This window comes from Callorhinchus milii, unplaced genomic scaffold, assembly GCF_018977255.1.
Source record: "Callorhinchus milii isolate IMCB2004 unplaced genomic scaffold, IMCB_Cmil_1.0 Scaffold3, whole genome shotgun sequence".
NCBI classification, from domain to species: domain Eukaryota; kingdom Metazoa; phylum Chordata; class Chondrichthyes; order Chimaeriformes; family Callorhinchidae; genus Callorhinchus; species Callorhinchus milii.
This window is the reverse complement of record NW_024704744.1, coordinates 79087786-79113288: the sequence shown is the minus strand read 5'-3', so window position 1 is coordinate 79113288 and position 25503 is coordinate 79087786. Positions and strand designations below refer to the sequence as shown.

The 25503-nt window shown below is 38.9% G+C and overlaps 1 protein-coding gene across 2 annotated transcripts in view; it reads right to left on the bottom strand.

Moving 5' to 3' along the window:
* Positions 1–25503, bottom strand: part of kif16ba (kinesin family member 16Ba) — a 129261-nt gene that overhangs the window by 10220 nt on the left and 93538 nt on the right. Inside the window, exon 25 of one of the 2 annotated variants that reach the window (XM_007892286.2) lies at positions 6403–6486. In XM_007892286.2, coding sequence (XP_007890477.1) covers positions 6403–6486 — 84 coding nt within the window. Of the gene's footprint in view, positions 1–6402; positions 6487–19388; positions 19451–25503 lie in introns of those variants that run through there. The other variant, XM_007892287.2, reaches the window with a different exon arrangement.

Sequence of the window (25503 nt, the reverse complement as noted above, 5' to 3'; positions counted from 1 at the left end):
ACAGAAACCCATCGCCATGCTTAAGAATATCCAAACCAAGCAGAGATTTCCATGCATCACATCTATACATGAAAATCCCAAAGATAGATTGTTGGAATGGAATGGAATGCATCCTGTTTACCTAATTCTGGAAAGTATTAGGCACAGGTTGGCAGAAGCCAAGACTTGGGAACCCCAGAGTGAGTTGGGGTACTGCTGGAGTCTAACCAGCTAAAACAGCAGAGTTTGGCATTGATATTGCTGTCTGGCAAGCTTTTCCACTGCTTGTCCAGCTGAGTCACCCTACTTGTTAGGGCTTTGACTTACAGGCTTAACAGGATCTGAGTGGGACATGCCTCCTCCAGTGACTGGTCTTCCCTTCTAGGTCCTGCCTATGAGCTAGGCTGGCTGTGCTGTCATCAGCAGTGCCCTGGAGTACTGTCAACCTGCTTATCTCAGGAATCGGACTAGAGACTGTCCACAGCTGACCAGCTCGATTCCGATATTCTCCAGCCAAGCATGTCACCTTAGCAGCTTTTAAAAAAATCTACATTCATCAAGAGCAAATTTTGACTACTATATTTTACCTACACATTCTTACTAATACAGTATTAAGATTATGGAATTCATTTTTACTATTTACTTCGAAATGATAAAGCCTAATACACTGGTTGGCATTGTTTCAAAGACACAACTCTCCTTATTACACAGAATGTGAAACACTTCATTCAGTACATCCACAAACTGTTTCCATGCAAACGATGAAATTCAGAGCCAAGTAATAAAATCATGGATTACTGCCTTACCAATCTTGTGAACTCTATCGGCAGCACGTTTAATCTACTTGGATTAATAAAAAAACAATTTGCAGAAAGAATGATGTTCAAGTCAATACAGGAGAGCCACTACCATTGAAAAGCAATAGAGTTTCCACATGCTTTGTAATAGATTAATGATTCTGAAGAATATGAAACTAATTGAGCTGCTTAGTACAAAATGACAATACCTATATGATGAATCAATGTTCATCTAAAGAGGCCAGAGGCAAAAAGGAACAGAAACCATGGATTTAAAGCAACCACTCAAAATCCTCTGGCAGCTAAATGTATAGTCAAAGGCAATCCAGTGGGTTCATATACAGTAAACCCCTGGTATCTGGAATTCAAACCCATCTGGACCAAGCTCGAAACTGAAAAATTAAAAAACTATTTCCACAAGCCACTTGTAAACTTCCGCTAGCCCAACTCTTAAGCGCGTGAGAAGCCCACCTGATTTTCCCCACCTCACCGTCCTTGCTGGCCTTCGCAAAGGCCAAGGATATTGACTTTGACTCAGATTGTTTGAGTCAAAGCAGCAGAAGATAGTCTATTCACACATTAAAAAAAAAGCAGTGCCGAAAAAAGCTGGTAAATGCCTATAAGGGCTGGAAATTGTCCCCCCTCCCTGGGTATAAAGTCTGACTAGCCAGGATTTATCTGAAGTCAGATTTTTAGAAAGTGCTTGGAAGGTACTTGACATTATTGTAAGCTTTGCCAATGACACCTAGCCATATGGCTAGATGACAAGTAGAGAAGGGGTCAATAGCATTCAAAAGGAATTTGAACTAATTAAATGAATTGGCTAAGGAATGGCAGAAGGATAAATGTAAGGTTGTGCCAATTTTATGAGGGAAAATGACGCATGCTTTCAGTGGAAAAAAAGGCTATAAAAAGATGGGATGTTCATTAGCAACAGTGGAAATGGAATTTTATATCACTACTGAACATTTGCTGAAAACATAATGATAATAATTCCCGCATTTGATATTGCGCCTTATATCAAATGTGAGAATTATCAAGCGAGCAGACCCATGTTCGATATCCGGGCAGGGCGAAACCTTAAACTAGTTTCCTTACTCAACACTCTGCTATTTACTTAGCAGTAAGTAAGAACCCTGTCATTAGTCAATTGGTGGATTGCTTTCCTGGGGGAATAATCCCTAAAAACATTTGGTCACTCAATCTACTAGTGTTTGTAAGACACTGCAGTGTCACGTTTCGCCCACAAATTCACACTTTACAATATATTCTGTGAAGCGCTTTGAGACCCCTCAACACGATAAGGCGCTATATCAAATGCAAGAATTATTATTATCACATAGTTAAGAAGTCTCAAAGCTCTTCACAGGATATACTGTAAAGTGAATGTGCCTGTGTATTTTGTGGGCGTAAATGGGATAATATAGAAGTAAGCAGGATATTTAACTGCTTCGATCCATATTATCTAAGTTCTGATTTAAGTCCCAGCACAAGTACAGAATTACCCTCTCTCCTTAAGGCATTGACTTGTCTCAGGAGTTTGATTCCAATGGGATCAAGCCTCCTCCAGTGACCATAATGCACCTGTGAATTTAGACACACCAAGGATTAGAAAGCTAATCAGACAGCCATAGAAAGAAACAAACAGAAAAAGGCCAGAAGCTCATGATGGCCACTCCTGTAAGAATCCCTCAATCCCATCTCCTACCCGTTTTACTACCTACACTTCTCTCCTGGAGCTGGATACTCAATCCCCTTAGAGGAGGTGAAAAAAAGACATGAGTTAGCTTCGTCCTTTATGTTTTTGGGGGGGTGGTGGGTTCAAAATAAATCTACGCCTAATTTTTTCTCTCTTCACTTTCAGTAAGCTTCCGATAAAGGTACGTGGATACTTAGATGAATGTCATGTGCATGCATGCATCATGAAAAATTTGATTGCAACAAATTTATGTGTCAAAACATGCAAGGATTGTGACTGGCCAGAACCTGATCCAATCAGTACTTGTATCACAATTCTCGTATACTGGTGGCATTGGTGTAAACAATGAATTCAGTACTGTGATTGATATTGAAAATGTCAAATCAACAGATTTTCAAATACATTGTTAAGCATTATTCATTCATATGATGTCAGAATTGGTTATGCTGTAAGGTCTATAAATTCATAATTCTGAAGATAAAAGTTTCACAGCATCACAGGAGAAAAGAAAATGTTCCACCTGTCAGCACACAATTTCCAAGAACATATAGCGTCAATATAAAAATGCCTTAGCAATTTAGAAACCAGCAATATCAAATATTCATTTTGAACATTTGAATGAACAAACTGACATTCCCAAAATGGAAAATAGATTCTAATATGTTCAGCATGGCATGTACCTCACACTTTAGGAAGGATGTCAAGGCCTTGGAGAGGGTACAAAGGCGATCACCAGAATGATAGCAGGATGCAAGACTAGAGAAGCTGGGATTGTTCTCCTTAGAACAAAGACGGTTAAGGAGAAATTTAATAGAGGTGTTCAAAATGTTGAGGGGTTTTGATAAGAGTAAATAAGCAGACACTGTTTGCACTATGATGTCCATGTAGTCACTAGCGTAGTATCCATTCAGCAATGCTAATAAAAAACAGACAAATCAGTTCCTCTTTCTCTTTAAAAAACATCTACCATCAAATCCAAACTGAAGCATGAACTAAACATAAATTGAAGGGTAGCTTGTTGGAGAAGTTGCCCTAGTGGTAGCTTTGCTTGAAATGTTTTGCTGAGCTTTGTCAGTTCCTCCTATGTACAGTGGAGAACCTCATATCGCCACTATTTTGGGACAGGCTCCATTGTGGATATGAGAACAAGGCAAACATCAAGTCATCAACCAAGTGCAAAATGTTGCACTAACTGAAAGGTTCTTGCATTAGGAGTTATGCTGTCACTATAGTACCATGTTATACAGTTACCATGCATTAAAACAAGAGGCACACATAATTAATAATAATAATAATCCTTGCATTTGATATAGCACTTTTCACGTCTTCTAGACGTCTCAAAGAGCTTCACAGAATATACTGTAAAGTGAATTGACTGTATGTTTGTAGGCGAAACGCTGCAGCCAATTGCGCACAGCAGTGTCCAACAAACAGTTGTGGATTGAGTAACCAAATTATTATTGTTTTTTTTCTAGAGGGATTATTATCAGGCGTGTGGAGTAAGGTTTCACCCTGCTAGGAATCGAACCCAGGTCTCTCGCTTGCAAGGCGAGTGCTCTAACCACTGAGCTACAGAACTCCAATTAAAGATTCAGTGTGGTTAGACAGTTATCCTGTATGAGGAGCTGAACATCACATGCAATGATATTTTAAGCACAAATGGCATAACCAATTCTAAGCAGAGTGTTCCTCTGCAATACACATTAAGAGTTAGTAGATGAAATCGTGAGAGTTCATTTATTAACAATGACAGTGTTATAATCCTTAATCCTTGCATTTGATATAGCGCTTTTCACGTCGGGAGGACGTCCCAAAGCGCTTCACAGAACATACTGTAAAGTGAATTGACTGTATATTTGTGGGCGAACGCGGCAGCCAATTGCGCACAGCAATGTCCCACAAACTGTCGTAGATTGAAAATGACCAATTTATTATTGTTTTTGGTTTTGGAGGGATTATTATTAGGCGTGTTATGACAGGATTAACAGTCAATATGTTAATTATTGACTGGTGTGTATGGGATCATCAAAGGATTAATCTTCAAAATTACAGTTCGCAGTGATTTCCAGACTTATTCTGAATCAGTTCCTGTGTTTTCTTTCATTTTCTCCCCCCGTTTCAGTCCCTGCCTTTTCTTGCCAGGAAGGAGGATGAATAAGGTTGATAATATTCTGTGACTTTCCTGTCAAAGTCACTCTTTGGCACATAAATAACAGGTTGGTTGGGACACAGCAGACTAACAGGCTATTCGTTTTTCTCCTGTCAGGATGTGTTTATCAGTAGATCAATTGAGATCTAAGTTTACGCTACGTCTAAATACAATCCACTAATTGGAATCACATCCATACCGCAAAATGCAGTCAACTTCATTAAAAAAAATACCCAATACCAAAAAGATATCACCACAAGTAAACAATCTCATTCAATCACACCAGAACATTAAAGGAGCATCGATCACACATAAAAAGACTGCCAAAAGTTTTTTTTTACATCATGTCACACAATGAAGAAATTGCATTTATGATTTGAGCTTGGTGTCATGAAGACAATAATAATGTTCAGCTCTTACGGTTTTTTACCTCCCAAACATTGGCAACATTCTCATGGGGACAAAGACACATTAAGATGGATAACCCATTTTCTTCTTTATGAACTGCATTCTTTAAAACTTTACATCAGTTGGTAATATGGTGCAGTGTTGCAAACCAGGTGGCCAGTTCAATTCCTTAATTTCAGTGAACAGTATCTGGTGTACAGTCTGCCTAATAGAGTGAACCCTTCATGCAGATAATTGTATTTCCACTGTATGGGAGAGAAATTCCACCTGGATTTAGATTTAATAATACTACTTTGATATGGTGCCTTATAATGTCATCAAAACGTCTTAAACGTGTCACAGGATTTTACTGTAAAAATGTAGTGACTCCATATCTTTTTACTTAGCATTTCACAACATCCAGAATTTGTCAAATTGTTGAATTCAGTCTTAACTTTGAAACCAGATTTCTGAAGTTCTTAAAAGAAACTTGCAAAAAACAAAGTTTCATTTGAAAATTAAGAATTTTTAAGAATTCGCAGAATTGTGAATGCTCTGAAATGCAAATGAAAATAGATTCAATCCAGACCCAGATGGATTTCCTACCCCTACTTGAGCTGCATTTGGAAGCTAAATCGAGGAGGCAAGTGGAGTGACAGACAGCAGCTGAGTCAGGTGGAGCGGAGGCTAAATGTACAATCCACTTGCTAATTATGGTGGATAATCAGGCGAAAATATCTGAGGTTCCACTGGACCTTAAATAACTTTGTCTCTTCAGTTAAGGTAGAGCAGAATATCGGTCTGACTTTCCATCCCAATTTGCTATTCAATGACCCCTGCTGGAAAGTGCAAGTTTGTGGTCATCAGAAGTGTCAGGAGAGGGCAGGATCTGCCTTATCTGTGCAGACCTTTGGTTGAATAGCCAGCTGACAATGGAGAGGCTAATACACAAAGAATGTGCTCCTTGGATGAGGTAATGAAGAGCTGTTGATGTCTGTAGAACAGTACCCCGACAAGGGTCATCCTTTTCAGGAAAGTAGAATAAAACTAAAAAAAACATGTGCTTCAAGTGCAACTGTATATTAATCTGTGACAAGATTCAAATAACTACATTGACCAAGATTAATTAACTGCAATGTTTTCACATAAAGGAAGCCATTGTTATTATACTGTAGTAACGTAATTCCATTTAATACATTAAAAATATCCAAATCCTAAAATTTAAAGACCAGCTGTATTGAACTACAATTTACCACAGCATTACTGAAGTTAATAGCTATTAGTTGATGAAAGAAGTATGTGCATTCTTACAATTCAATGTAATTATTTCAAACCCGACAGTATGTTTACATTGCATCTGAATAAACACTAAATGATACCATTACATTTACCTCTAAGTGGCTCCGTCTCTCAGCGATCACCCTTTCATCCCTGTTACCAAATAGCTTCTTTGGAGGAAATTCTAGACCACCAATCTGCAAAAAGGAAGCAATGATAAGATCAGACTCATTTGTCAAAAATTAAAAGAACATTAAAAAAACACTTGAGTCTTTTACTAGGTTGACAACTGGGACAGACATTATTAAGCATTGGAAATTACACATCACACCCTGTCACTAAATCACTCATGTATATGTGCTCAAGTAGTCTGAGTACTACATTCACAACAAACTGAAAGCACTCACTTCTATGGAATGTATCCATAGATCTGACAAGTGACTGGAGGCTTCAGTGTTTCTAGCAGAGTGTAAGAAAAATAAAGCAAAACCTCGAGGTGTTTGGAAGTGATAGCTTGGTTTTGGCTTACAATAGAAAGAATAATGTATGCCAAAGGTTAATTTCATAACTGAGGTGAAAAAAAATCAAAGGAGCTGTCATGCTCTACTTATAGACATCATAAACCAGTTGCATTGCATTTGGTGGCCCTTTATACACAACATAAATACATTTCTCTATCCAAGGTTGAACAAATGGACACATTAGATCATGGATTGAACAAAATATCACTCATAAAAATAGGTTGACAATCGGATAGAATAGGTGCTTTAACAAGTTCAGCAGCTTGTTATGCTTTTCATTCAATCATTAATAAAACTAAGCAGCCGTTCATTCATTGATAAAACTAAGCAGCGTGCATGTCCTGTAACTCAATAACATCGGTACCAAACAGAACATATTTAATATTGATTGAATAAATGTTCTTAGTTAATGTGGTGCTATTGTCACATGGTGATGGAATAGCATCTATAATTTTGTCTCAGGCAGTCTAGGTTACTCTGGCTGTTGCTTAATGTTCATTGAAATGTCACTGTCACTGGGAATACTGTTCTGTTGTGGATCACAGCAAAAATGAAGAGACTGAAAATGCTAGAATCAAAGTTCGGTGATCTGTATTACTTTCCGAATGAAAATAAATTATTGTGTAGAATTCAGTGAGATATTAGTGTCACCTCCTGGCCATAAAATGAACTTCTTGAGAGAGTGTTCTCCCTTCAATCTCCCCACCGCCTAGAAATATGTGTTAATCTTAGCAGCAATGTCTTGTTGATTAGGACACTTTTAATCTGTGAATTACTGAATATACATCATACAATTAGATTCTAAATATCATTTACTTATCATATTTAAAGAAACAGAGACAAAGAAAGCCTTCATAGGAAAGTATTGTATCGAAAAGATTAATGAAACTGCTGCAATGGATATGCCAGTAGGCACTTGTGTTAAATTAATATAATTATGAAGCAGTTAGTAATTCATGCAAAAGGTCTCCAAAGTTTCTCACAAAATGAATGCATGCAAATTTTAATTGCATTTCTTTAATAGCTTTGAGAGCACAAAGTTAAAAAGGGTATCAGTGAAACTGATATTAGATTCATGCCGCAGGTAAAGCTCAGATATGGAATGATTTTATACTTTGTCTTTTAGATGCTAGAGTAAATAATAATAACCAGAATGTAGGAAATATGTGCAAGGCACAACACAATTACCTTTAGATGCATCTAATAAGCTAGAAGCAAATATCCCCTAGCAGATGTTCTTGAATTCAATCAACACAGTAGTCTCCTACCTGAACCACTCTTTTCTTTCTCTGCCAGTCCAGTCTGCTCCCCTCCCCTCTCTTTCTCTCTTCTTTTCTTTACACTCCCTACTTAATGTTACGTACGCAAAACTTATTTGGATGAAGAAGGCCCATCTAATCTTCTCCCTTCAAAATACCCACCCGTTATAGCATGGCGTTATTTTTTAAATAAGTCCAGCACCAGTAACCCTTTCTGATAACCTGTTCCAGTCGTAATTTATCCTCTGGGTAAAGAAATACTTCTGGATGTCTATCTTGACATTGCCCTTGCCAACTTAAACCTATGCTCTCTTATTTTGCTCTCGCTGCACGTAACAAATGTATTTTTGGGGATTTACTTTCTCAAGGCCATTTTAATTTTATATATATCTAAAAGGTCCCTTCTGAGATAGCTCTTTTCAAGACTGAAGAACCAAAGCTTGTCTTAATGATTGTTCATAGTTCATTCATCTAACAGTAGGGATCATCCTCGTTATGTTCTTCTGCACTACCTCTTGGACTTGGGAAGTCATTCCCCTTATATTACTTTGGAAAACAAATCTGGTGAAGTTTTGGATTCACTGAGATGCACCATTTTGTTTCCCTTTCTCTACTGCTCTGGTGATATCAGTCACAAGTTCTCCAAAGTGACTCCGATTTGGACTGGCTTGGAAAAATTACTAACAACAGACCATACCCAATCGCTTCCTTTAAACTGATAAACTGGGGAAATTCTTTGCAAAGAATTCACAAAGACTTTCCAACTTTATTCACTGAACCTATTCAATGACTTTTTTGCATCTCTGTATTAAACTGGTCTTGTGCGTTTCACATTTGCATCCTGTAAACGCTATAAGTCTGCAGTTATACAAAGTCAAATTTTTGACCACCAAAAAAGTAATAATTTCTACTAGCAATTAAGTCTTCCTTCATTTTTGAAGGTCATAAAAAAAACTTGCAGGGTGCCACTTAAACACCAAATGTCAGCACAGGACAGTGCAAACATTGTTTTTGCTGAATGAGATGGATTTATTAGGTTTCAGAATTTATACTGTAACCCTGGGCTCTGAGAGCACAGCTGTCATCATGATAAGTGTGTCTGCATAACAGAGACATTTCAAAGGTTGAGAAAGTGACAACCTGCTTGACATATAAGTGCCCAAATATGTAAGTCAAGTTAACAACCAAAGAAAATTCATTGTATTTAAAAAAAATGAGAGCTCATTTGGCAGTAATACATCCTAGTTCAAACCAACTAGCTTCTAAACTTTTTTCATCACTAAGCATAATACAAAATCTGTCTACCTGTCCTTTGGACGATGTTAAGGTCATGTCTGTCTGTTCAGGTGGACATTAAAGACCCCATGGCACTATTCGAAAGGGGAGGGGAGTTTCTTCCAGTGTCCTGGGTAACAATTTTTCAAATAAAATTAGTCAATCATTTCATGGCTGTTTGTGGACATTGCTGTGCCCAGATTGGCAGCTGCATTTGGTTGCAAAATAAGCAGTCATGAGTAAATCCTGCACCGCGCTGAAGACTTCCTCCTGACCTATGGCGGCATTGGTTAGAACACCCGTCTTGCAAGCGAGAGGACCTGGGTTCAATTCCTGGACAGGGCGAAATGTCAGGCAAGTTTCATTACTCCACACTCCTTTGTTTAAGCAGCAAGGAGGAACCCGGTTGTTAGTCGGAATTGGCTGCCGCATTTCGCCCACAAAATATACAGTCAATTCACTTTACAATGTATTCTGTGAACTGCCTTGAGACGTCTCAAAGACGTGCTAAGGAGCTATATCAAATACAAGGATCATTACTGTTTTAGTGTAAATTGTATTGAAAATCCTTCAGGCCACAACAAACTTATGAGCAGACATACTCACTGAATTAAGCATTGTTCAAGATGGTACTGTGGTAGAAATGTTTACTGATAGAAAAGAAATTCTGCAATTCAGTGGCAAATCAAGGACAGAAAGTAGGAAAAGCAATGTTCCATTTACTGTACAATTCATTTTATTTTCTCCTTATGTTCTCTAAATGTTTTGTTATTTCATACCATTCATCTCCCAAACCTCCGAATACATTATTATTTACCAATTTTGAAATTGTTGCAGTTACACTGCTGTGTGTAACATAATAATTAAATGGAATATTTACCCCTAAGGGTCCACATTTTTCGCCGGGTGTTAAATTACTGTCCTGAGCCTCTATAATGGGATTACTTCAGAAATATTGCCAATTAGGGATTGTTGCAATATTTATATAATTCCCAATTTTCCCAACAACAGGTTGGAAAGCAGCATGGAGAGAAGAAAATCTATCAGATAACGACAGAGGCAATGCTTATGGGTGTATTTTCAATTAGTTTTGATAATAAAATATTTATGTGTAAATTCTCCACTGTATCACCAGGGGTGACAACACTAAAATGCCTAGCGACAGATCAATGATCTGTCAGTGGAAAAATAAGACATCTAATCAGTATTCACCTGAAATGCGTGGATTCAGCATCCTCAACTCCCTGAAGCAAGTTACTTGACCTATGCAAAAAAGGTCTGGTCTAATCTGCAATGCCAGCAAAATGGAAAATGATGCCCTATTTAAGTACACTACATAAACATCTTTTACAATGTTTTATTTAAAATAGCTTTGTTGACAAGTACAAAATCACCACCAGAAACTACGTCAAGTTACTTAAACGCCTCAAAACTGCAGAAATGCATTAGACAGGTCATTAGGTGTAACTTGACGGTGTTTTGTAGGTCATCGCTGTGTGCAAATTGAATGCTGTATTTACTACAAAATATAATCATTACAACATATGCTTTGAAACGTCCTCCCAACATGAGGTGCTACATTAAATGTAAGGGTTATTATTATTTTTCTCATTTTGATGGTCCCAAAGGTGGTCAGAGAAAAAAGCCTCACCACATATCCCTCAATTTCCAGAAATATTTCAAGCTGCCTCTTGAAACCATTTACACCGTTTGCTTCGTTATTCTTTCTTGCTATTTATTCCATAAATTCTTCTAACCTCTGGGTGAAGGATCATCTGACTCCCTTTCTACTCCTAACTTCTTAATTTTTAAAGAAAACTACAATACTGAACAATTTACCCAGATTGTCTTTGCAATTCCATTCACAAAACAAAAGATTATGTTTTTAAAAACAAATTACTTAATCGATTCCCATAATTTATAAACACCAGTACAATCTTGTTTGTTTAACCTCTGCATTTTCTCAAGTGCAATTACATTGCTCCAAAGATTAGGTGACCAAAACCACACATTCTTCCAGGTGAGGTCCTTTTCACAAGAACCTCATATAACCTCTGCAAATTGAAATGAGTAATTTATTCCACAAGTTCACCACAACAGCCCAGAGTCATTTGAAGGGTTATTGTAAAATGAACTAAAAAAAAACCAGTAGATATTTAATTAAATCCAAAAATGAAACTAAGTAGAGATTCCCTTTTTTTAAAAAAAAACTTGGCACATTGCTAATTTAAATTTCCCTGTGACTTGTGTAGACATTACAAAAATATGTAAAAACATTGCAGGCCTACTGCTAAATGCAGATAAATGTCCTACTTCATTTCAGGTCTCCATTTAACAGCTCAGAGGGGAAAATGAAGTAGGAAGCATATCACTGTTCCTGGCAGTTAGTGATTAGGATGCCTCCTCACAGTGCCAGTGAGACAACCAGCTCACTAATTAAAGTAGCTCTATTATCATATAACCTCTTGAGAGCTATACCTGCTCATAATTCCTGACTTTATTCTCTGCCAGGAGTTGTTTTTTTTAAATAAAAAGACAACCAAGCATCTCTGGAGAGAGGTGAAAGTTAACTCATATAAAGGCGCAATCAAAGTGTCTTTTTGGGCTTTCAAATGTTTAAATTAATATCAAAATACAATTATAAACACGAATAAAATAATTGATTATATTTACAACCTACCAACTGTACAAATGGCATATTCACCAGCCACATAACAATTTTGAGACAGATAATTTCACAGGACGATGAACTTTGGAATATAAAATACCACTCCATTGCCAATTGTTTAAAAATAGATGCAAGAGAAACCCTGTGATACTATATATAATGACTTTGATAATGTACTCCAACATTGCCTGAATGTCTGTTAGTACACATGGTTAATGATGCTACATTTAGCAAGTCCTAGGTTATTTATTTGCAGCAAGTAATGATGTGAAAACAGTAAGGTAGAGGAAGCCAATTTCAATATATTCCAATGTACTTCACATTTTAAAGTAAAGTGAAAAAACAAACATCTGTAAAATAGGATGCCTAATGATATGCTCTCTTGGACTTCTTTTTTAGNAAAAGAACAATATAAAAAATGTCTTGTATTTCATTGATATTGAAATATTTACTGACTCATTTTAAGACATAGGGCAGAATTAACAGGACATAAATTCAACAACCAGTCTGCATGGTTAGGGCAGGAGGGTCCAATGGCACATACATATCTATACAAGAGGTAATGAGATACTGTGAATAATTTGCACACTATGAATATCAGCTATATTAAATCATCACTATCAGGTCAGTGATCGCAATTGCTACCACCAAACAATAAACCCCGTCAGTAAAGTTAAACTCCAGCTTTGAAAGCAAAAGTATATTGCACACATTCATTGGAAGATCGATGCAATATAAAGTTAATTGATGTAAAGTCACTGAATGGCAGACTTCAGCACAATTACATCTCTGAGACCTAGGGGATTACACATTGCCTACCGTTGATGCAATAGTTCTCTGTTGCACTCTTCAGCTTCCTTGTGGTTGACAGTTGAAATATGACAGATCACCTTCGGTCAAGTGACTTTATTTTGTGAAATAACAGTTCAATAAAACTCCTTTACCATTTCTTGCATTTAATACAGACAAGTCCATATTTCAAGAATCTCAATCAGTCAAAGGGCACACAAGTCTAATACATTCTAATAAATATAGTTTAGGGTCCATGCTCTATGAAACATAAGCTGGTTAAACACAACTGTATTCATTTCAGAAGATGCCAAACCAATAAAGTAGTGATAATGGGGGACTTCAATTATCCTAACATAGACTGGCAAAATAACAGTGTAAAGGGCAAGGAGGGCGAAGGATTCCTGAAATGTTTGCAGGATAACTTTCTGGATCAGCTCAACGAGGAAGGAAGCAGTCCTGGTTCTAGAATGAAGTGGGGCAAGTGGAGCAGGTTTCAGTAGGAAAGTATCTGGACAACAGTGATCACAACATCAATAGGTTTAGAGTACTTATGGAAAGGGACAAGGAGCAATCAAAGATACTCAACTGGAAGAGGGCTAATTTCAGTGAATTGAAAAAGGGAAGAAAGATTGGTAGGTAAAACGGCTAATGAGCAATGGGAAACCTTCCAGGAGGAGATAGTTTGGGGACAGAACAAATAACATTTCCACAAAGGGGAAAGGTAGAGCATCCAAACTTTCCTGGATGAATACGGATATGGAGATTAAAATAAAACAGAAAAAAGAGGTTTATGATAAATGTCAGGTCCAAAATACAGAAGGTAATCAAATAGATATAGAAAGTCCAGAGGACAACTGAAAAAGGAAATAAGAGGGACAAAGAGACTGTATGAGAAAAGATTAGCGGGTTACATAAAAGGGAACCCTAAGGTATTTTATAAGCACATAAAGAATAAAAGGTTAGTCAAAGATAGGGTGGGTCCAATTTAGACTAAAGAGAAAATCTTCTTGGGGAGGGAGAGGGCATAGCTGAAATACTGAATGAGCACTTTCCAACTATCTTCACAAAAGACGAGAGTGCAGCCAATGCCAAAGTATCGGAGGAAAGGGTAGAGAAATTGGATGAGATAAGAATAAACCAAGAGGAGATACTAAAAAGGTTGTCGGTGCTCAAGGTGGATAAGTCACCCGGTCCAGATGGGATGCATCCTAGGTTACTGAGGAAGGTAAGGGTGGAAATAACAGAGGCTCTGGCCACAATCTTTCAATCCTCCTTGGACTCCGGGCTGGTGCCAGAGGACTGGGGGTTTGCAAATGTTACTGTACAAAAAGAAGCAGAAGGATAAACCCAGGAACTACAGGCCAGTCAGCCTAACGTCAATAGTGAGGAAACTTCTAGAGACTATAATCTGGGACAAAAGAACTTTTCACTTAGAAAATATGGATTAATAAAGGACAGCCAATATGGATTTGTTAAAGGCAAATCATGTCTCACAAACGTGTTAGAGGTTTTTGAAGTAACGGAGAGGGTGGTGAAGGTATTGCAGTTGGTGTCATTTATATTGATTTTCAAAAGGCGTTTGATAATCAACAACAAGAAGATTACATTTGTATAGCGCCTTTCACTTTGGGAGGACATCTAGAGGCGCTGGACAGAGTACAACATTTCAGACCAAGCTGGGTCGGGGGTGGGGAGGGGAGAAGGGAAAGGCCGATGGCAAGGTTGAAGAGGAGGGTCTTGAGGCAGGACTTGAGGGAGGATAAGGAGGGGGTGAGACGGAGTGACTGGGGGATGGAATTCCAGAAGTTGAGGGCAGAGTGGCTGAAGGCTCTCCTGCCAATGGTAAGGCGGGTGGGACGGGGGACATGGAGCAGGCCAGAGCCGGCTGAGTGGAGGGAACGGACGGGTTGGTAGGGGGTTAGGAGGTCGCAGAGGTAGGGTGGGGCGAGGCCATGGAGGGCTTTGTATGTGAGGACCAGGATCTTGAACTGGATCCTCTGAAGAATAGGGAGCCAATAGAGTTGGGCGAGAGTGGGAGAGATGGGGTCACGGAGTTTATAATAATAATAATAATCCTTGCATTTGATATAGCGCTTTTCACGTAGGGAGGACGTCCCAAAGCGCTTCACAGAACACACTGTAAAGTGAATTGACTGTATATTTGTGGGCGAACGCGTTAGCCAATTGCGCACAGCAATGTCCCACAAACAGTCATAGATTGCAAATGACCAATTTATTATTGTTTTTGGTTTTGGATGGATTATTATTAGGCTCTGTGTGGAGTAAGGAAACTTGCCCAAGGTTTGTTGCAGGAGAGGACACGGAGTTCTGGATTATCTGCACGCCGACAAGCAGTAGGTTCGCATAGTCGAGCCTGGAGGTGATGAAGGCATGAACAAGAGTTTCAGCGGCCTGAGGGGTGAGGTAGTGGTGGAGTCGGGTGATGTTACGGCGATGGAAGGCAGAGCAGGTCATGGCTTGAATGTGGGGGAGAAAAGACAGTTGAGGGTTGAACAAGACACCTGGGTTCCTGGCTGGTTTGGTGAGTTGTAGTGTGCAACCATGGAGGTTGATGCTGCCAGAGCCTGAGGTGCTGAGGCGCTGGCGTGAGCCAATCAGGAGGGCCTCAGTCTTATACACATTCAACTGTAGGAAATTAGCCCTCGTCCAGGACTTGATGTCCGACAGGCAGTCTGTCAGGACAGCAGTGGTCCTGGAGTTGAGGGTGGAGGCAGAAAGATAGAGTTGGGTTTCATCCGCATACATGTGGAAGTTGACCCCATGTCTGCGGATGATGTCACCAAGGTTGACAGCATATATATATTAAAGAGGAGAGGGCCGAGGATAGAGCCCTGGGGGGCGCCAGACGTGACAGTGTGGGGGCTGGAGGAGAAACCATTAGAGGCAACAAAGTGGAGACGGTGAGCGAGACAGGAATTGAACCAGGCAAGGGCAGATCCGTGAAGAATGAATAAAGCGGAGAGGCGGTGTATGAGGATGGAGTGGTCGACAGTGTCGAAGGCGGCAGAGAGGTCGAGGAGGACAAGGAGGCAGAGGGAGCCCTGATCACAGATGTTCAGAATGTCATTAGTGACTTTGACCAGGGCTGTTTCCATGCTGTTTCTGCAGTGCAGAAGCCGGATTGGAGGGGTTCAAAGAGGGAATGGCGAAAGCGAAAGGAGCGGAGCTGGGACGCGATGACTCATTCCAGGATCTTGGGAGAGGAATGGGAGGTTAGACATGGGGCAGTAGCTGGAGAGGAGGGATGGATCCAGGGAAGTATTTTTCAAGATGGGGGTGATGACGGCTATTTTTAGTGGGGTGGGAACTGAACTGGTGCACAAGGAGAGGTTGATGACATCGGACAGGAGAGGGGCCAGAAGATGGAGCCTGGAGACGAGGAGAGAGGTGGGGATGGAATCGAGGGAGCAGGTGGTGGGTTTGAGTATGTGGACAGTCGTGGTGAGGGAGGAGGGAGATAGAGTCAAAGGAGTATAGTGGGGGATGGGTGGGTGGTGGGTCATGAGGGAGAGGTGATGTGGGGGTGGCTGTGGATGGGGCTGAGGTGGCTGAACGTATCCCCTCGATTTTAGATTCGAGAAAGTCCAGCATCTCCTCACAGTTGGAGTTTGAGGAGAGGATGGGCGAGGTAAGGAAAGGTGGACAGAGGAGATGGTTAGTGGTGGAAAAGAGAAGCCTGGGGTTGTCCTTTGCCTGCAAGATAACCTTGGAGTAGAAAGAGGATTTGGCGGAGGCAAGAGAGTAGCGGTAGATCTTGGTGTGGTGAAGTCAAATCTGCCGATGGACCGTTAGTTTGGATTTGGTCCACTCGCGTTCGGCAATTCGCACTTGTGCCTTGAGGGAATGGAGATAGCTGGTGTACCAGGGGAATTTATGGGAGTATGAGGCAGTTCGGGAGGTGAGGGGGGCAAGGGAGTCCAGAATGGAGGAGAGGGAGCTGCGGAGAAAGGAGAGTGAGGAGGGGAGATTGGTCAGGGAGGGCCAGAAGTGTAGGAGTTCAGATGACTCAAGGGCAGTGGAGAGGGAGAGGGAGGAAATTTTTTTCCATGGATGGTATGTAATGGTGGAGGGTTGGGAAAGGGTAAGGGATACTGAGGTGTTGAGGGAGATGAAGTGGTGGTCCGAGATGGCTTTATCAACGATGGTGATGTCCGAGATGGTGAGGCCCTGGGTGATCACCAGGCCACGGTCGTGGATGGGGGAGTGGATGAGGATGGAGAGGTTAAGGGAAGAGAGGAGGGAGGAGACGTCCTCAGAGGTAGTAAGTGTCACAGAAGAGACTTGCAAGCAAAATAGAAGCCCATGGTATTAAAGGGATAGTGGCAGCATGGACACAGAACTGGCCGGGAGACAGAAAGCAGAAAGTGGTGGTGAACAGTTGTTTTTCTGACTGTAGGGAAGTGTGCAGTGGTGTTCCCCAGGGGTCAGTATTGGGAACACTGCTGTTTTTGATCTATTTAAATGATTTGGACTTGGGTATAGGGAGTACAATTTCCAAGTTTGCAGATGATACTATGTAAACAATGAGGATGATAGCAGCAGACTGCAAATAGACATAGACAGACCGGTAAAATGGGCAGATGAAGTTTAATGTGGAGAAATGCAAAGTGATACATTTTGGGAGGAAGAATGAGGAGATCAATATAAGTTGATGGTACAATCTTAAGGGGGGTGAAGCAACAGAGAGATCTGGGCGTTCATATAAGTAAATCTTTGAAGGTGGCAAGGTATTTTCCTTGGAGCAGAGAAGGTTAAGAGGAGACTTAATAGAAGTTTCAAAATTATGAGGGGATTCGATAAGGTGAACAAGGAGAAACTATTTCCACTGGCGGGTGGGTCAGTAACCCGAGGACACCAATTTAAAATAGTTGTTAAAAGAAACAGAGGGGAGGTGAGGAGACATTTTTTCACACCTCGAGTTGTTCGGATCTGAAATGCATTGCCGGAAAGGGTGGTGGAAGCCGATTCGATAACAACTTTTAAGAGAGTGGATAATTATTTGGGAGGACAAGTTTGCAGGGCTATGGGGAGAGAGCGGGGGAGTGGGATTGAATTGGGATAGCTCTTTTCAAAGAGTCGGTACAGATACGGTGGGTCGAATGGCCTCCTTCTGTGCTGTATAATTCTATGATTCTATAATAAGCCTCAACATACATACAACTATAATAATAAGGTAATAAAATATAATGTAATGATATTTGTTAAATAGTATCTCTGCCTTTTAATATAGTTGTATATATATTCGATGTGCTTATTAGCAAAATAGTATCTCTGGCTATTAATATAGTTGTAATATAGATGCATTATTAATTGGCTGCCGTGTTTCGTCCCAAAAATATACAGTCAATTCACTTTTCAGTATATTCTGTGAAGTGCTTTGAGACGTCTTGAAGACGTGATAAGGAGCCATATCCAATGCAAGGATTATTATTATTATTATTATATCACATGAAATCTGATATTCCTTTTGTAATTTTATAACTTGAGTGGAAATAAAAAGTAAATGATCCTTGCATTTGTTATAATGCTTATCATGTTGCTCAAACTGCTTCGCAGGATTTTTACTGTGACATACAGTAACAGTATACACGCAGCATATATTTGTAGGTAAACTTGGTAGCAAAGTTGGGTGCTTTTTTTTTTCACCCACAACAGCAATGAATGACCAATTTTAGTTTGAGGTTCGTTGACTAGGACATCATTAAATCAACACGATAATTTACTGCCCATGGTACTGCAGGCTAATAATTGCAGGTTACTTCTCAAAGTATTCATGTTCAAACAATCACAATCCCAAAACCAGAATAAATAGTCAACACCGTGTTCAGGGGATTCACCATCAAACCTCATAATGTTCATGTCAGTTTTTATTGGTAACTTTCTCCTTTTACCTTGATCAATAAAGTTAGCTCCATAGTGAAGACAAGTAAATGTATAGGCCATGAAAACACGACTTAGGAAAGTGTTGAGATTTACATACAGTACTATCATTGCAAGATAAAAATGGGTTCCACAAATAGGTTCTCAGTTAATGCAAGTTATATCCTCAAAACAGAATTTTCAAATATCTCAATTTCTGGAACAGCCAGCTTCAAAATCTAGTGTCACACACCATCATGAAAAATTTATGTTGCAGTCACACTTTACCCACAGCAGCATAGTTCTAAAATGGATATGCAAAATGCTATTGACAAGTAAATATCATGTTCACGTTACCGTCCTTATAAGGGCCTTCAAATACTTGTGATTTTTTTTGTTGCAAGCATTATCTGAATGTAGATACAATATGTATATTTGTATCAAAAGAACAGAATGAATACTCATGTGTATAATACAATGCAGGGTGTAAAGTATGCACGATGTGAAGACATTAAAACTGATCATAGTGTGTGAAAGGGGGGGGGTCGCTACTGATCTCATCTATTCCTACAAATTAAATATTATGTCAGCATTTGAGATAAATGATATTGTGAGTATTTTGAAATGCATAAAAGTAAATTTGGTATTTAACATCAATTTTTAAAACACTACAAGTATATCCTGGTCTGCTCTTCAAAACATGTCCTTGCCAAAGGCTTTTCCTTCAAAGCTGAACCGATAGTGAAGCAGAGAATCTTTGATGATCCTGATAACAGAAATAACATCTTGATATGCCTTTGAAAAAGGAAAAATGCCTTCAAGCATTCTTGATAAGCTGTCACTAAGCTGTAGGTCAGAATAGAATCTGAGCAGGAGAGGTCAATATAAATAAAGGAGAGAAAGCAAGGCATCCATAAAACATTACATAACATGTCCATTTGTTACACATACTAAGTTTTCGAGGTAGAGATGTTGGGGAAGAATGTGAATAATGCAAATAGCCAGAAGATATGGTTTACTGAGTCTCCTTTAAAATATTATAGAATGTTACCCAAATGGTTAGTCACCAATAAATAATAATAATAATAATCCTTGCATTTGATATAGCGCTTTTCATGTCGGGAGGACGTCCCAAAGCGCTTCACAGAACACACTGTAAAGTGAATTGACTGTATATTTGTGGGCGAACGCGGCACAGCAATGTCCCACAAACAGTCGTAGATTGAAAATGACCAATTTATTATTGTTTTTGTTTTGGAGGGATTATTATTAGGCTCTGTGTGGAGTAAGGAAACTTGCCCAAGGTTTCGCCCTCTGCCTGGAATTGAACTCGAGTCTCTCGCTTGCAAAGCGAGTGCTCTAACCACTGAGTTACAGGACTCCAAATAACCTCAGGCAACACTCTTAGTGCTTCAAGGCACACATTATATTTTCCTTTGTCTATAAACTTATCAAGCACATATTTATTGTTTTAGTCATATAATATTTAAGATGAAGGATTAAATTCAAGTCGCATATGAATTACTTTGATTAAAGTGTCAATGACTCAATAGCTGCACTTATATTTTATTAACTTTTATTTTATTAACTCAATGTATTGTAGATAATGTCTTTCTCATCTTTGAAATATGTTGAAACTTCACGGTTAAACTGGAACTTATACCCCTAGGAATATAAAATCACAAAGGGACACGATTCCTTCAAAGAAAATGAACAACGTGCAGTGGAGGTGCTCGTTCTCCACTTTAGTTCTTACACTACCTTGCCGTGGGGCTAAACACTTAGGTTGAGCAGAGGAAGTAACATCGAGACTTCAAGTAAAAAGAGCGTTGAAGCATCTTCAGTAAATTATGAAATACTGTGCCTTTAAAACACAGGAGGTAAATTGGGAGATACCTTTTTACGTAGAGATTGAAATCTTTTAAAAAATGAGAAAGGCAATATGCTATCTATCGTCAGTGTCAAAATATCGATTGCTTTTGTGATCAAGAAAATAAATCTTAACACAAAAGCATGCAAAATGTGCCAGATATTTGCCTTAAAGTTGACTTCAAAAGGAGCCTTTCTCAAATTGGCTCAACAAATGGCCACTAATAAAGTGAGCAAAGCCTTTTCTTGATGGTTCTACCCTGTTTATTACATTACCTAGGAATTGATAATAGGCTTATCTAAACCTTGTTTCCACAGAACAAAAACAGATTACTTTTTCATCCCACCCCATTTCAACAACACGCTGATACTTTGTATGCAATGTGACACTTCTCAATGGAAGAAACAAGAGACAAATGAAATTCAGATACAATTTGCAGGAATAAAAAATAATGGGACTGGACAACCATCCTAGCTATACACAAGACAAGATAACGTGAACATCACTAACATCCACAGACCAGTAATCTTGAATCCTGAGATAACGATAGCGAAGGAATGATTTTCAATCTCTGAAAGGGCAAATCATAGTACATACACAATCACACAGAATACACATTTATGATTTTATATATCTGGATGAGTTGTTGTATGTATAGAGTTCACAAGTAAAGATAGCTTCCAAAATCCCATAGGTTCAAATTATTACTTTATAGTTAAGGTGTGACAGGTAGAAATTGTAGCAACATGCATTCTAATTGAGTTGGAGTCTCTGATCCAGCATCATTTGCACAAACTCTGAAGGACTGGGCACTGCTGGGATGTTGATAACCATCCATGTCTCCTCAGATGCTAAGTGATCATGATCAATCTGCTCGTTGCCTGAACTTTGGGATTGTCCATTTTAGGAAAAATGAAAGTGGAAAATCTATTTCCATAATTTGTTTCATCGAAGCAAGAATGCAGAACCCTCTCCCTCTCCCTAACAGACAATGAAGATTTTGTCTCCATCTTGGAAAATCATCAGGTGTTGGTAGTTGAAAGTAGCTTTTACTTTTTGGCATTGCTATCTGGAACCTTTTGACTTTGGGATAATTCCACCATTGTGCTCTTTATTCAGTTAATAATTTGATTAATTGTGTAATTAATGAACAAGTTTATACTCCCTTGTACATTTTAAATATGTGCAATTCGTATCAGTTATGCCAGGAAGATCCCAGGTACGATTACAAGTTTGTGCAGAAAGTTGACCTTGTGCTACACAGTCCTACGGGTACTGAACATTACCTGAAATAATGCTCCCCCACCCAAATAAATATTCATAACATGAATAGCTCATATATGAATAAAGGTTGTTGTACCCCCAAAAGAATAAAAAGTCATATGCCTTTGATTGAAAGGGGAGAACTGGCAAATTACAAAAAGAGTATTTTTTAAAAAAGTACCACACCTGGTCACATTAATGAAGAAGAAAAGGTGATATTAAGAAATAAACAAATCATCATGAATACATAATTACAATACATTTTGTTTAGATCAGGATTTTTCGAATATAATAGCTGATTTGCACAACTCTAAACATTACAGCCTATCTAACCATCCTTTCAACAATTCAAATCAAAACCAGGTCATAAGATAAAATCATTATGTACAAAAATAAGCAGACTAATAAAATATTTTGCTTCCAAAAGCATGCTGTGAAAATAGATTAATTTGCGATATATTCCTGAGCATTGAAAGTGAAGGAAATGGGGATTAATTCACGTCTGGAGAAGAAATTCATATTTAAATGTATTGCTTCAATCGAAAATGCTTTAAAATGGCAATGATTAATAGATAAACGTGTTTGGAGTGATTTGTTTGTTGATGTCTAACACAGTATATAGTACAGTATATTACAAATTGCTATGAGTGACTATTTACAATGAGTTTTTAAAAATACAATAAAATACAAAATTACATTTGTATAGTGCCTTTCACATCGGGAGGACGTCCCAAGGCGCTGGATAGTGAGGGATTTGGCCCCGAGCTGGGGGACTGGGGTATTAATGGAGGGGGGGATTAATGGAGGGCAGTGGTGGTGACCCAAAGCATGGTAAAGGAAAAAAATAAAAATGTAATTGTCTGCTTAGTTATCGAATAAGAGACAAAGTTTAATGATAGTATTTGAAGAACACTCTGGATGGATGCCAAACCACAGTAAGGTCTGCATACTTGGTAAGTCATAAATGTAACACTTCCACTGTTCACTCCTGCTGGTTGATGGTATCACAGTAGGTCACTGTGTTGCCTAGCATGTAATGCCATAATAATACTAAACAAATATAACAGCTCCAGGTTTAAAATTCATTTAAACTACCCGTCAATGACAGAGTAAAAACCTGTTCAAGTACAGTATATGACAAAGTGAAATTAGAATTATTTGAAACTCACAGCTAACTTCTTTCTCTTTCCATTAATCTTCACTGATGCAGAGATATTTAGGCTGGTATGGAAAATTATAATAGCAAGAAATAATTGACAGAAGGGTTTGTTTAGTAGAATAAAATATAGAAATGCAAAAATGATCCTCCTCCAGTTTTGGGAAATGGCCTGGGTATGCAATTCCAGATCATCTGCACTGGTATGATTCCACATGCTTTATGTGAAATGTGCTCCCAAGTTTATCATGCACCCGTACTATCAATCTGCTGGTGATGGAAGCCAGAAATTTCATCAGAAGAAACGTTTTGCTGCAAGTGGATTCTAAAGATTTGTCCTAAATTTGAACATGTATAAAAAATTAATCCAATTGAATAATGGCTTCCATGAAAATTACATTGAGAATATTTCATGGCCAGCAGGGAAATCTGCTAAATATTGCCAAGAGTGAGGCTAACCAGATAATTCACTGAGTGACAAGTTGCAAGCGATTTATGATCAGCCGTAAATGGGGAAATGTAAGTCACATTCCACTACTCTGTTTAATTTGACATTTTTATTCAAATAATTTGGTATAGTTTTAAAAAAAACTATTTGTGATCTTCTCCTACCACATTTCAATCCCCCGCTCAGTCCCCTTCACTTGGCAAACTGAGGGTGCTGTGCATCCCCTTCCCCTCTGTGCCACCATCAGTGCTGTCTTCAGCAACGACATTCCAAACTCTGCAACTCCTCTCGAGCTCTACTTCTCACCTCCTCTCTGTCTCTAAAACCTGCCTAGAAATCTACCTCTTCGACTAAAGAGATTGACAGATTCTCTATGGAGCAATGATGCCCCATCCACTGCACGTACAAAAGCTTATCCTCCTCTCTTGCTCAGCATCCAACCATGTTTGTGAAGCATTATGAGATTTTAAACAATGTCAAGGGGACATATAAATGCTAGTTGTTGTTGTTATTGCACTAAGTGCAGTAAGGAAGAGACCACAATATCCTTTTGCACTCCACAAAGTCAAGCACTTAAGTTATGTATAATATGGCCTCTACTCAGTAGCTAGTAGCATGAGAAATTCCTGAAAAAAAATTGGATCATAGAATCCACTTGCAGCAAACCATTACTTCTAGTGAATTTTTTGGCTTCCATAAGCATCAGATTGATACCATGATAAATTTGGAAACACAGAGTTTAAAGAGATAATTATAATCTTTGCGTTGTTGAAAGGTCAAAAAAATTATTTTATTGAATATATTGCCAAAATATATTGTATTTTGTGGGCAAATCTCGGCAGTCAATTGCGCAGAGCGGTGTCCCACAAACAGTTGTGGATTGAGTGATTCCCAATTTTTTTGAGAGATTATCACCCCGGAAAGCAATTCACTAATCCAACTAAAAACTGGGTTCCTACATAAGGAAACAGGCGTAAATGAAAATGGCACATGTAAGAGCCACTTCTGTAAACATATGCTCAAGGCATATTCATCAGTGCCTTTGATTTGTCACAAGGTAAAGAGATAACTGATATAAAATGCATGAAAACAAGAAAGTGAGCACTGGAGGAGGTATCTGACTGACCTCAAGAAAACACAATGATCAGAGAAAGAATTTGCCGAGTCATGATATAGAAATGTGCTGTGGCTCCATCAGAATCAAAGCACATTCATTGTGACATCTCCGCCTAGAGCACAAAATGTTTTTTCTACATTTGTCCCAAGGACAATAAGGCAAATAGTAACCTACGTGTGATGTTCTGAGATTCTTTTCTTCAATAGGCTGTATTTGTAAACGGAGAACAGGTGGTGACGGACCTTATTCCACGTGACACAATTATGGTGGAGAAATTTGATGGGAGGCAATTCTGAAAACAAAACCAGAAGTCGCTGGGAGCACTCAGCAAAAAGGCAATTATGTTGGGCATGTAAATGCTGGATTTTCTTGCAGTAAAATTTTTTTGTGCTTTGCATTGCAAGGGCTCGCAAGGACACAATTAATGACCATGTGGAGTCCTGTAGCTCAGTGGTTAGAGCACTCGCTTTGCAAGCGAGAGACCTGAGTTCAATTCCAGGCAGGGCGAAACCTTGGGCAAGTTTCCTTACTCCACACGCCTAATAATAATCCCTCCAAAAACAATAATAAATTGGTCATTTTCAATCTACGACTGTTTGTGGGACATTGCTGTGCGCAATTGGCTGCCGCGTTCGCCCACAAATATACAGTCAATTCCCTTTACAGTGCGTTCTGTGAAGTGCTTTGGGACGTCCTCCCGACGTGAAAAGCGCTATATCAAATGCAAGGATTATTATTATTATTATTATTATGTATGATGGTCATTGTTTCAAAGAGCTTAATGCTGTAACTTGAGTCATAACTTAGGATAGGAAGGCAATGAAAACTTCTAGTTTTGCATCAACTTAAAGTAATGTTGCCCACATGAAGAGGAATATCTGCAGCAGGGAGAGGAAGCTTCTGCAGAAGTATTGACAGTTTCTCTATGGAGTAATGATGCCCCATCCCCTGCACACATAGCAAGC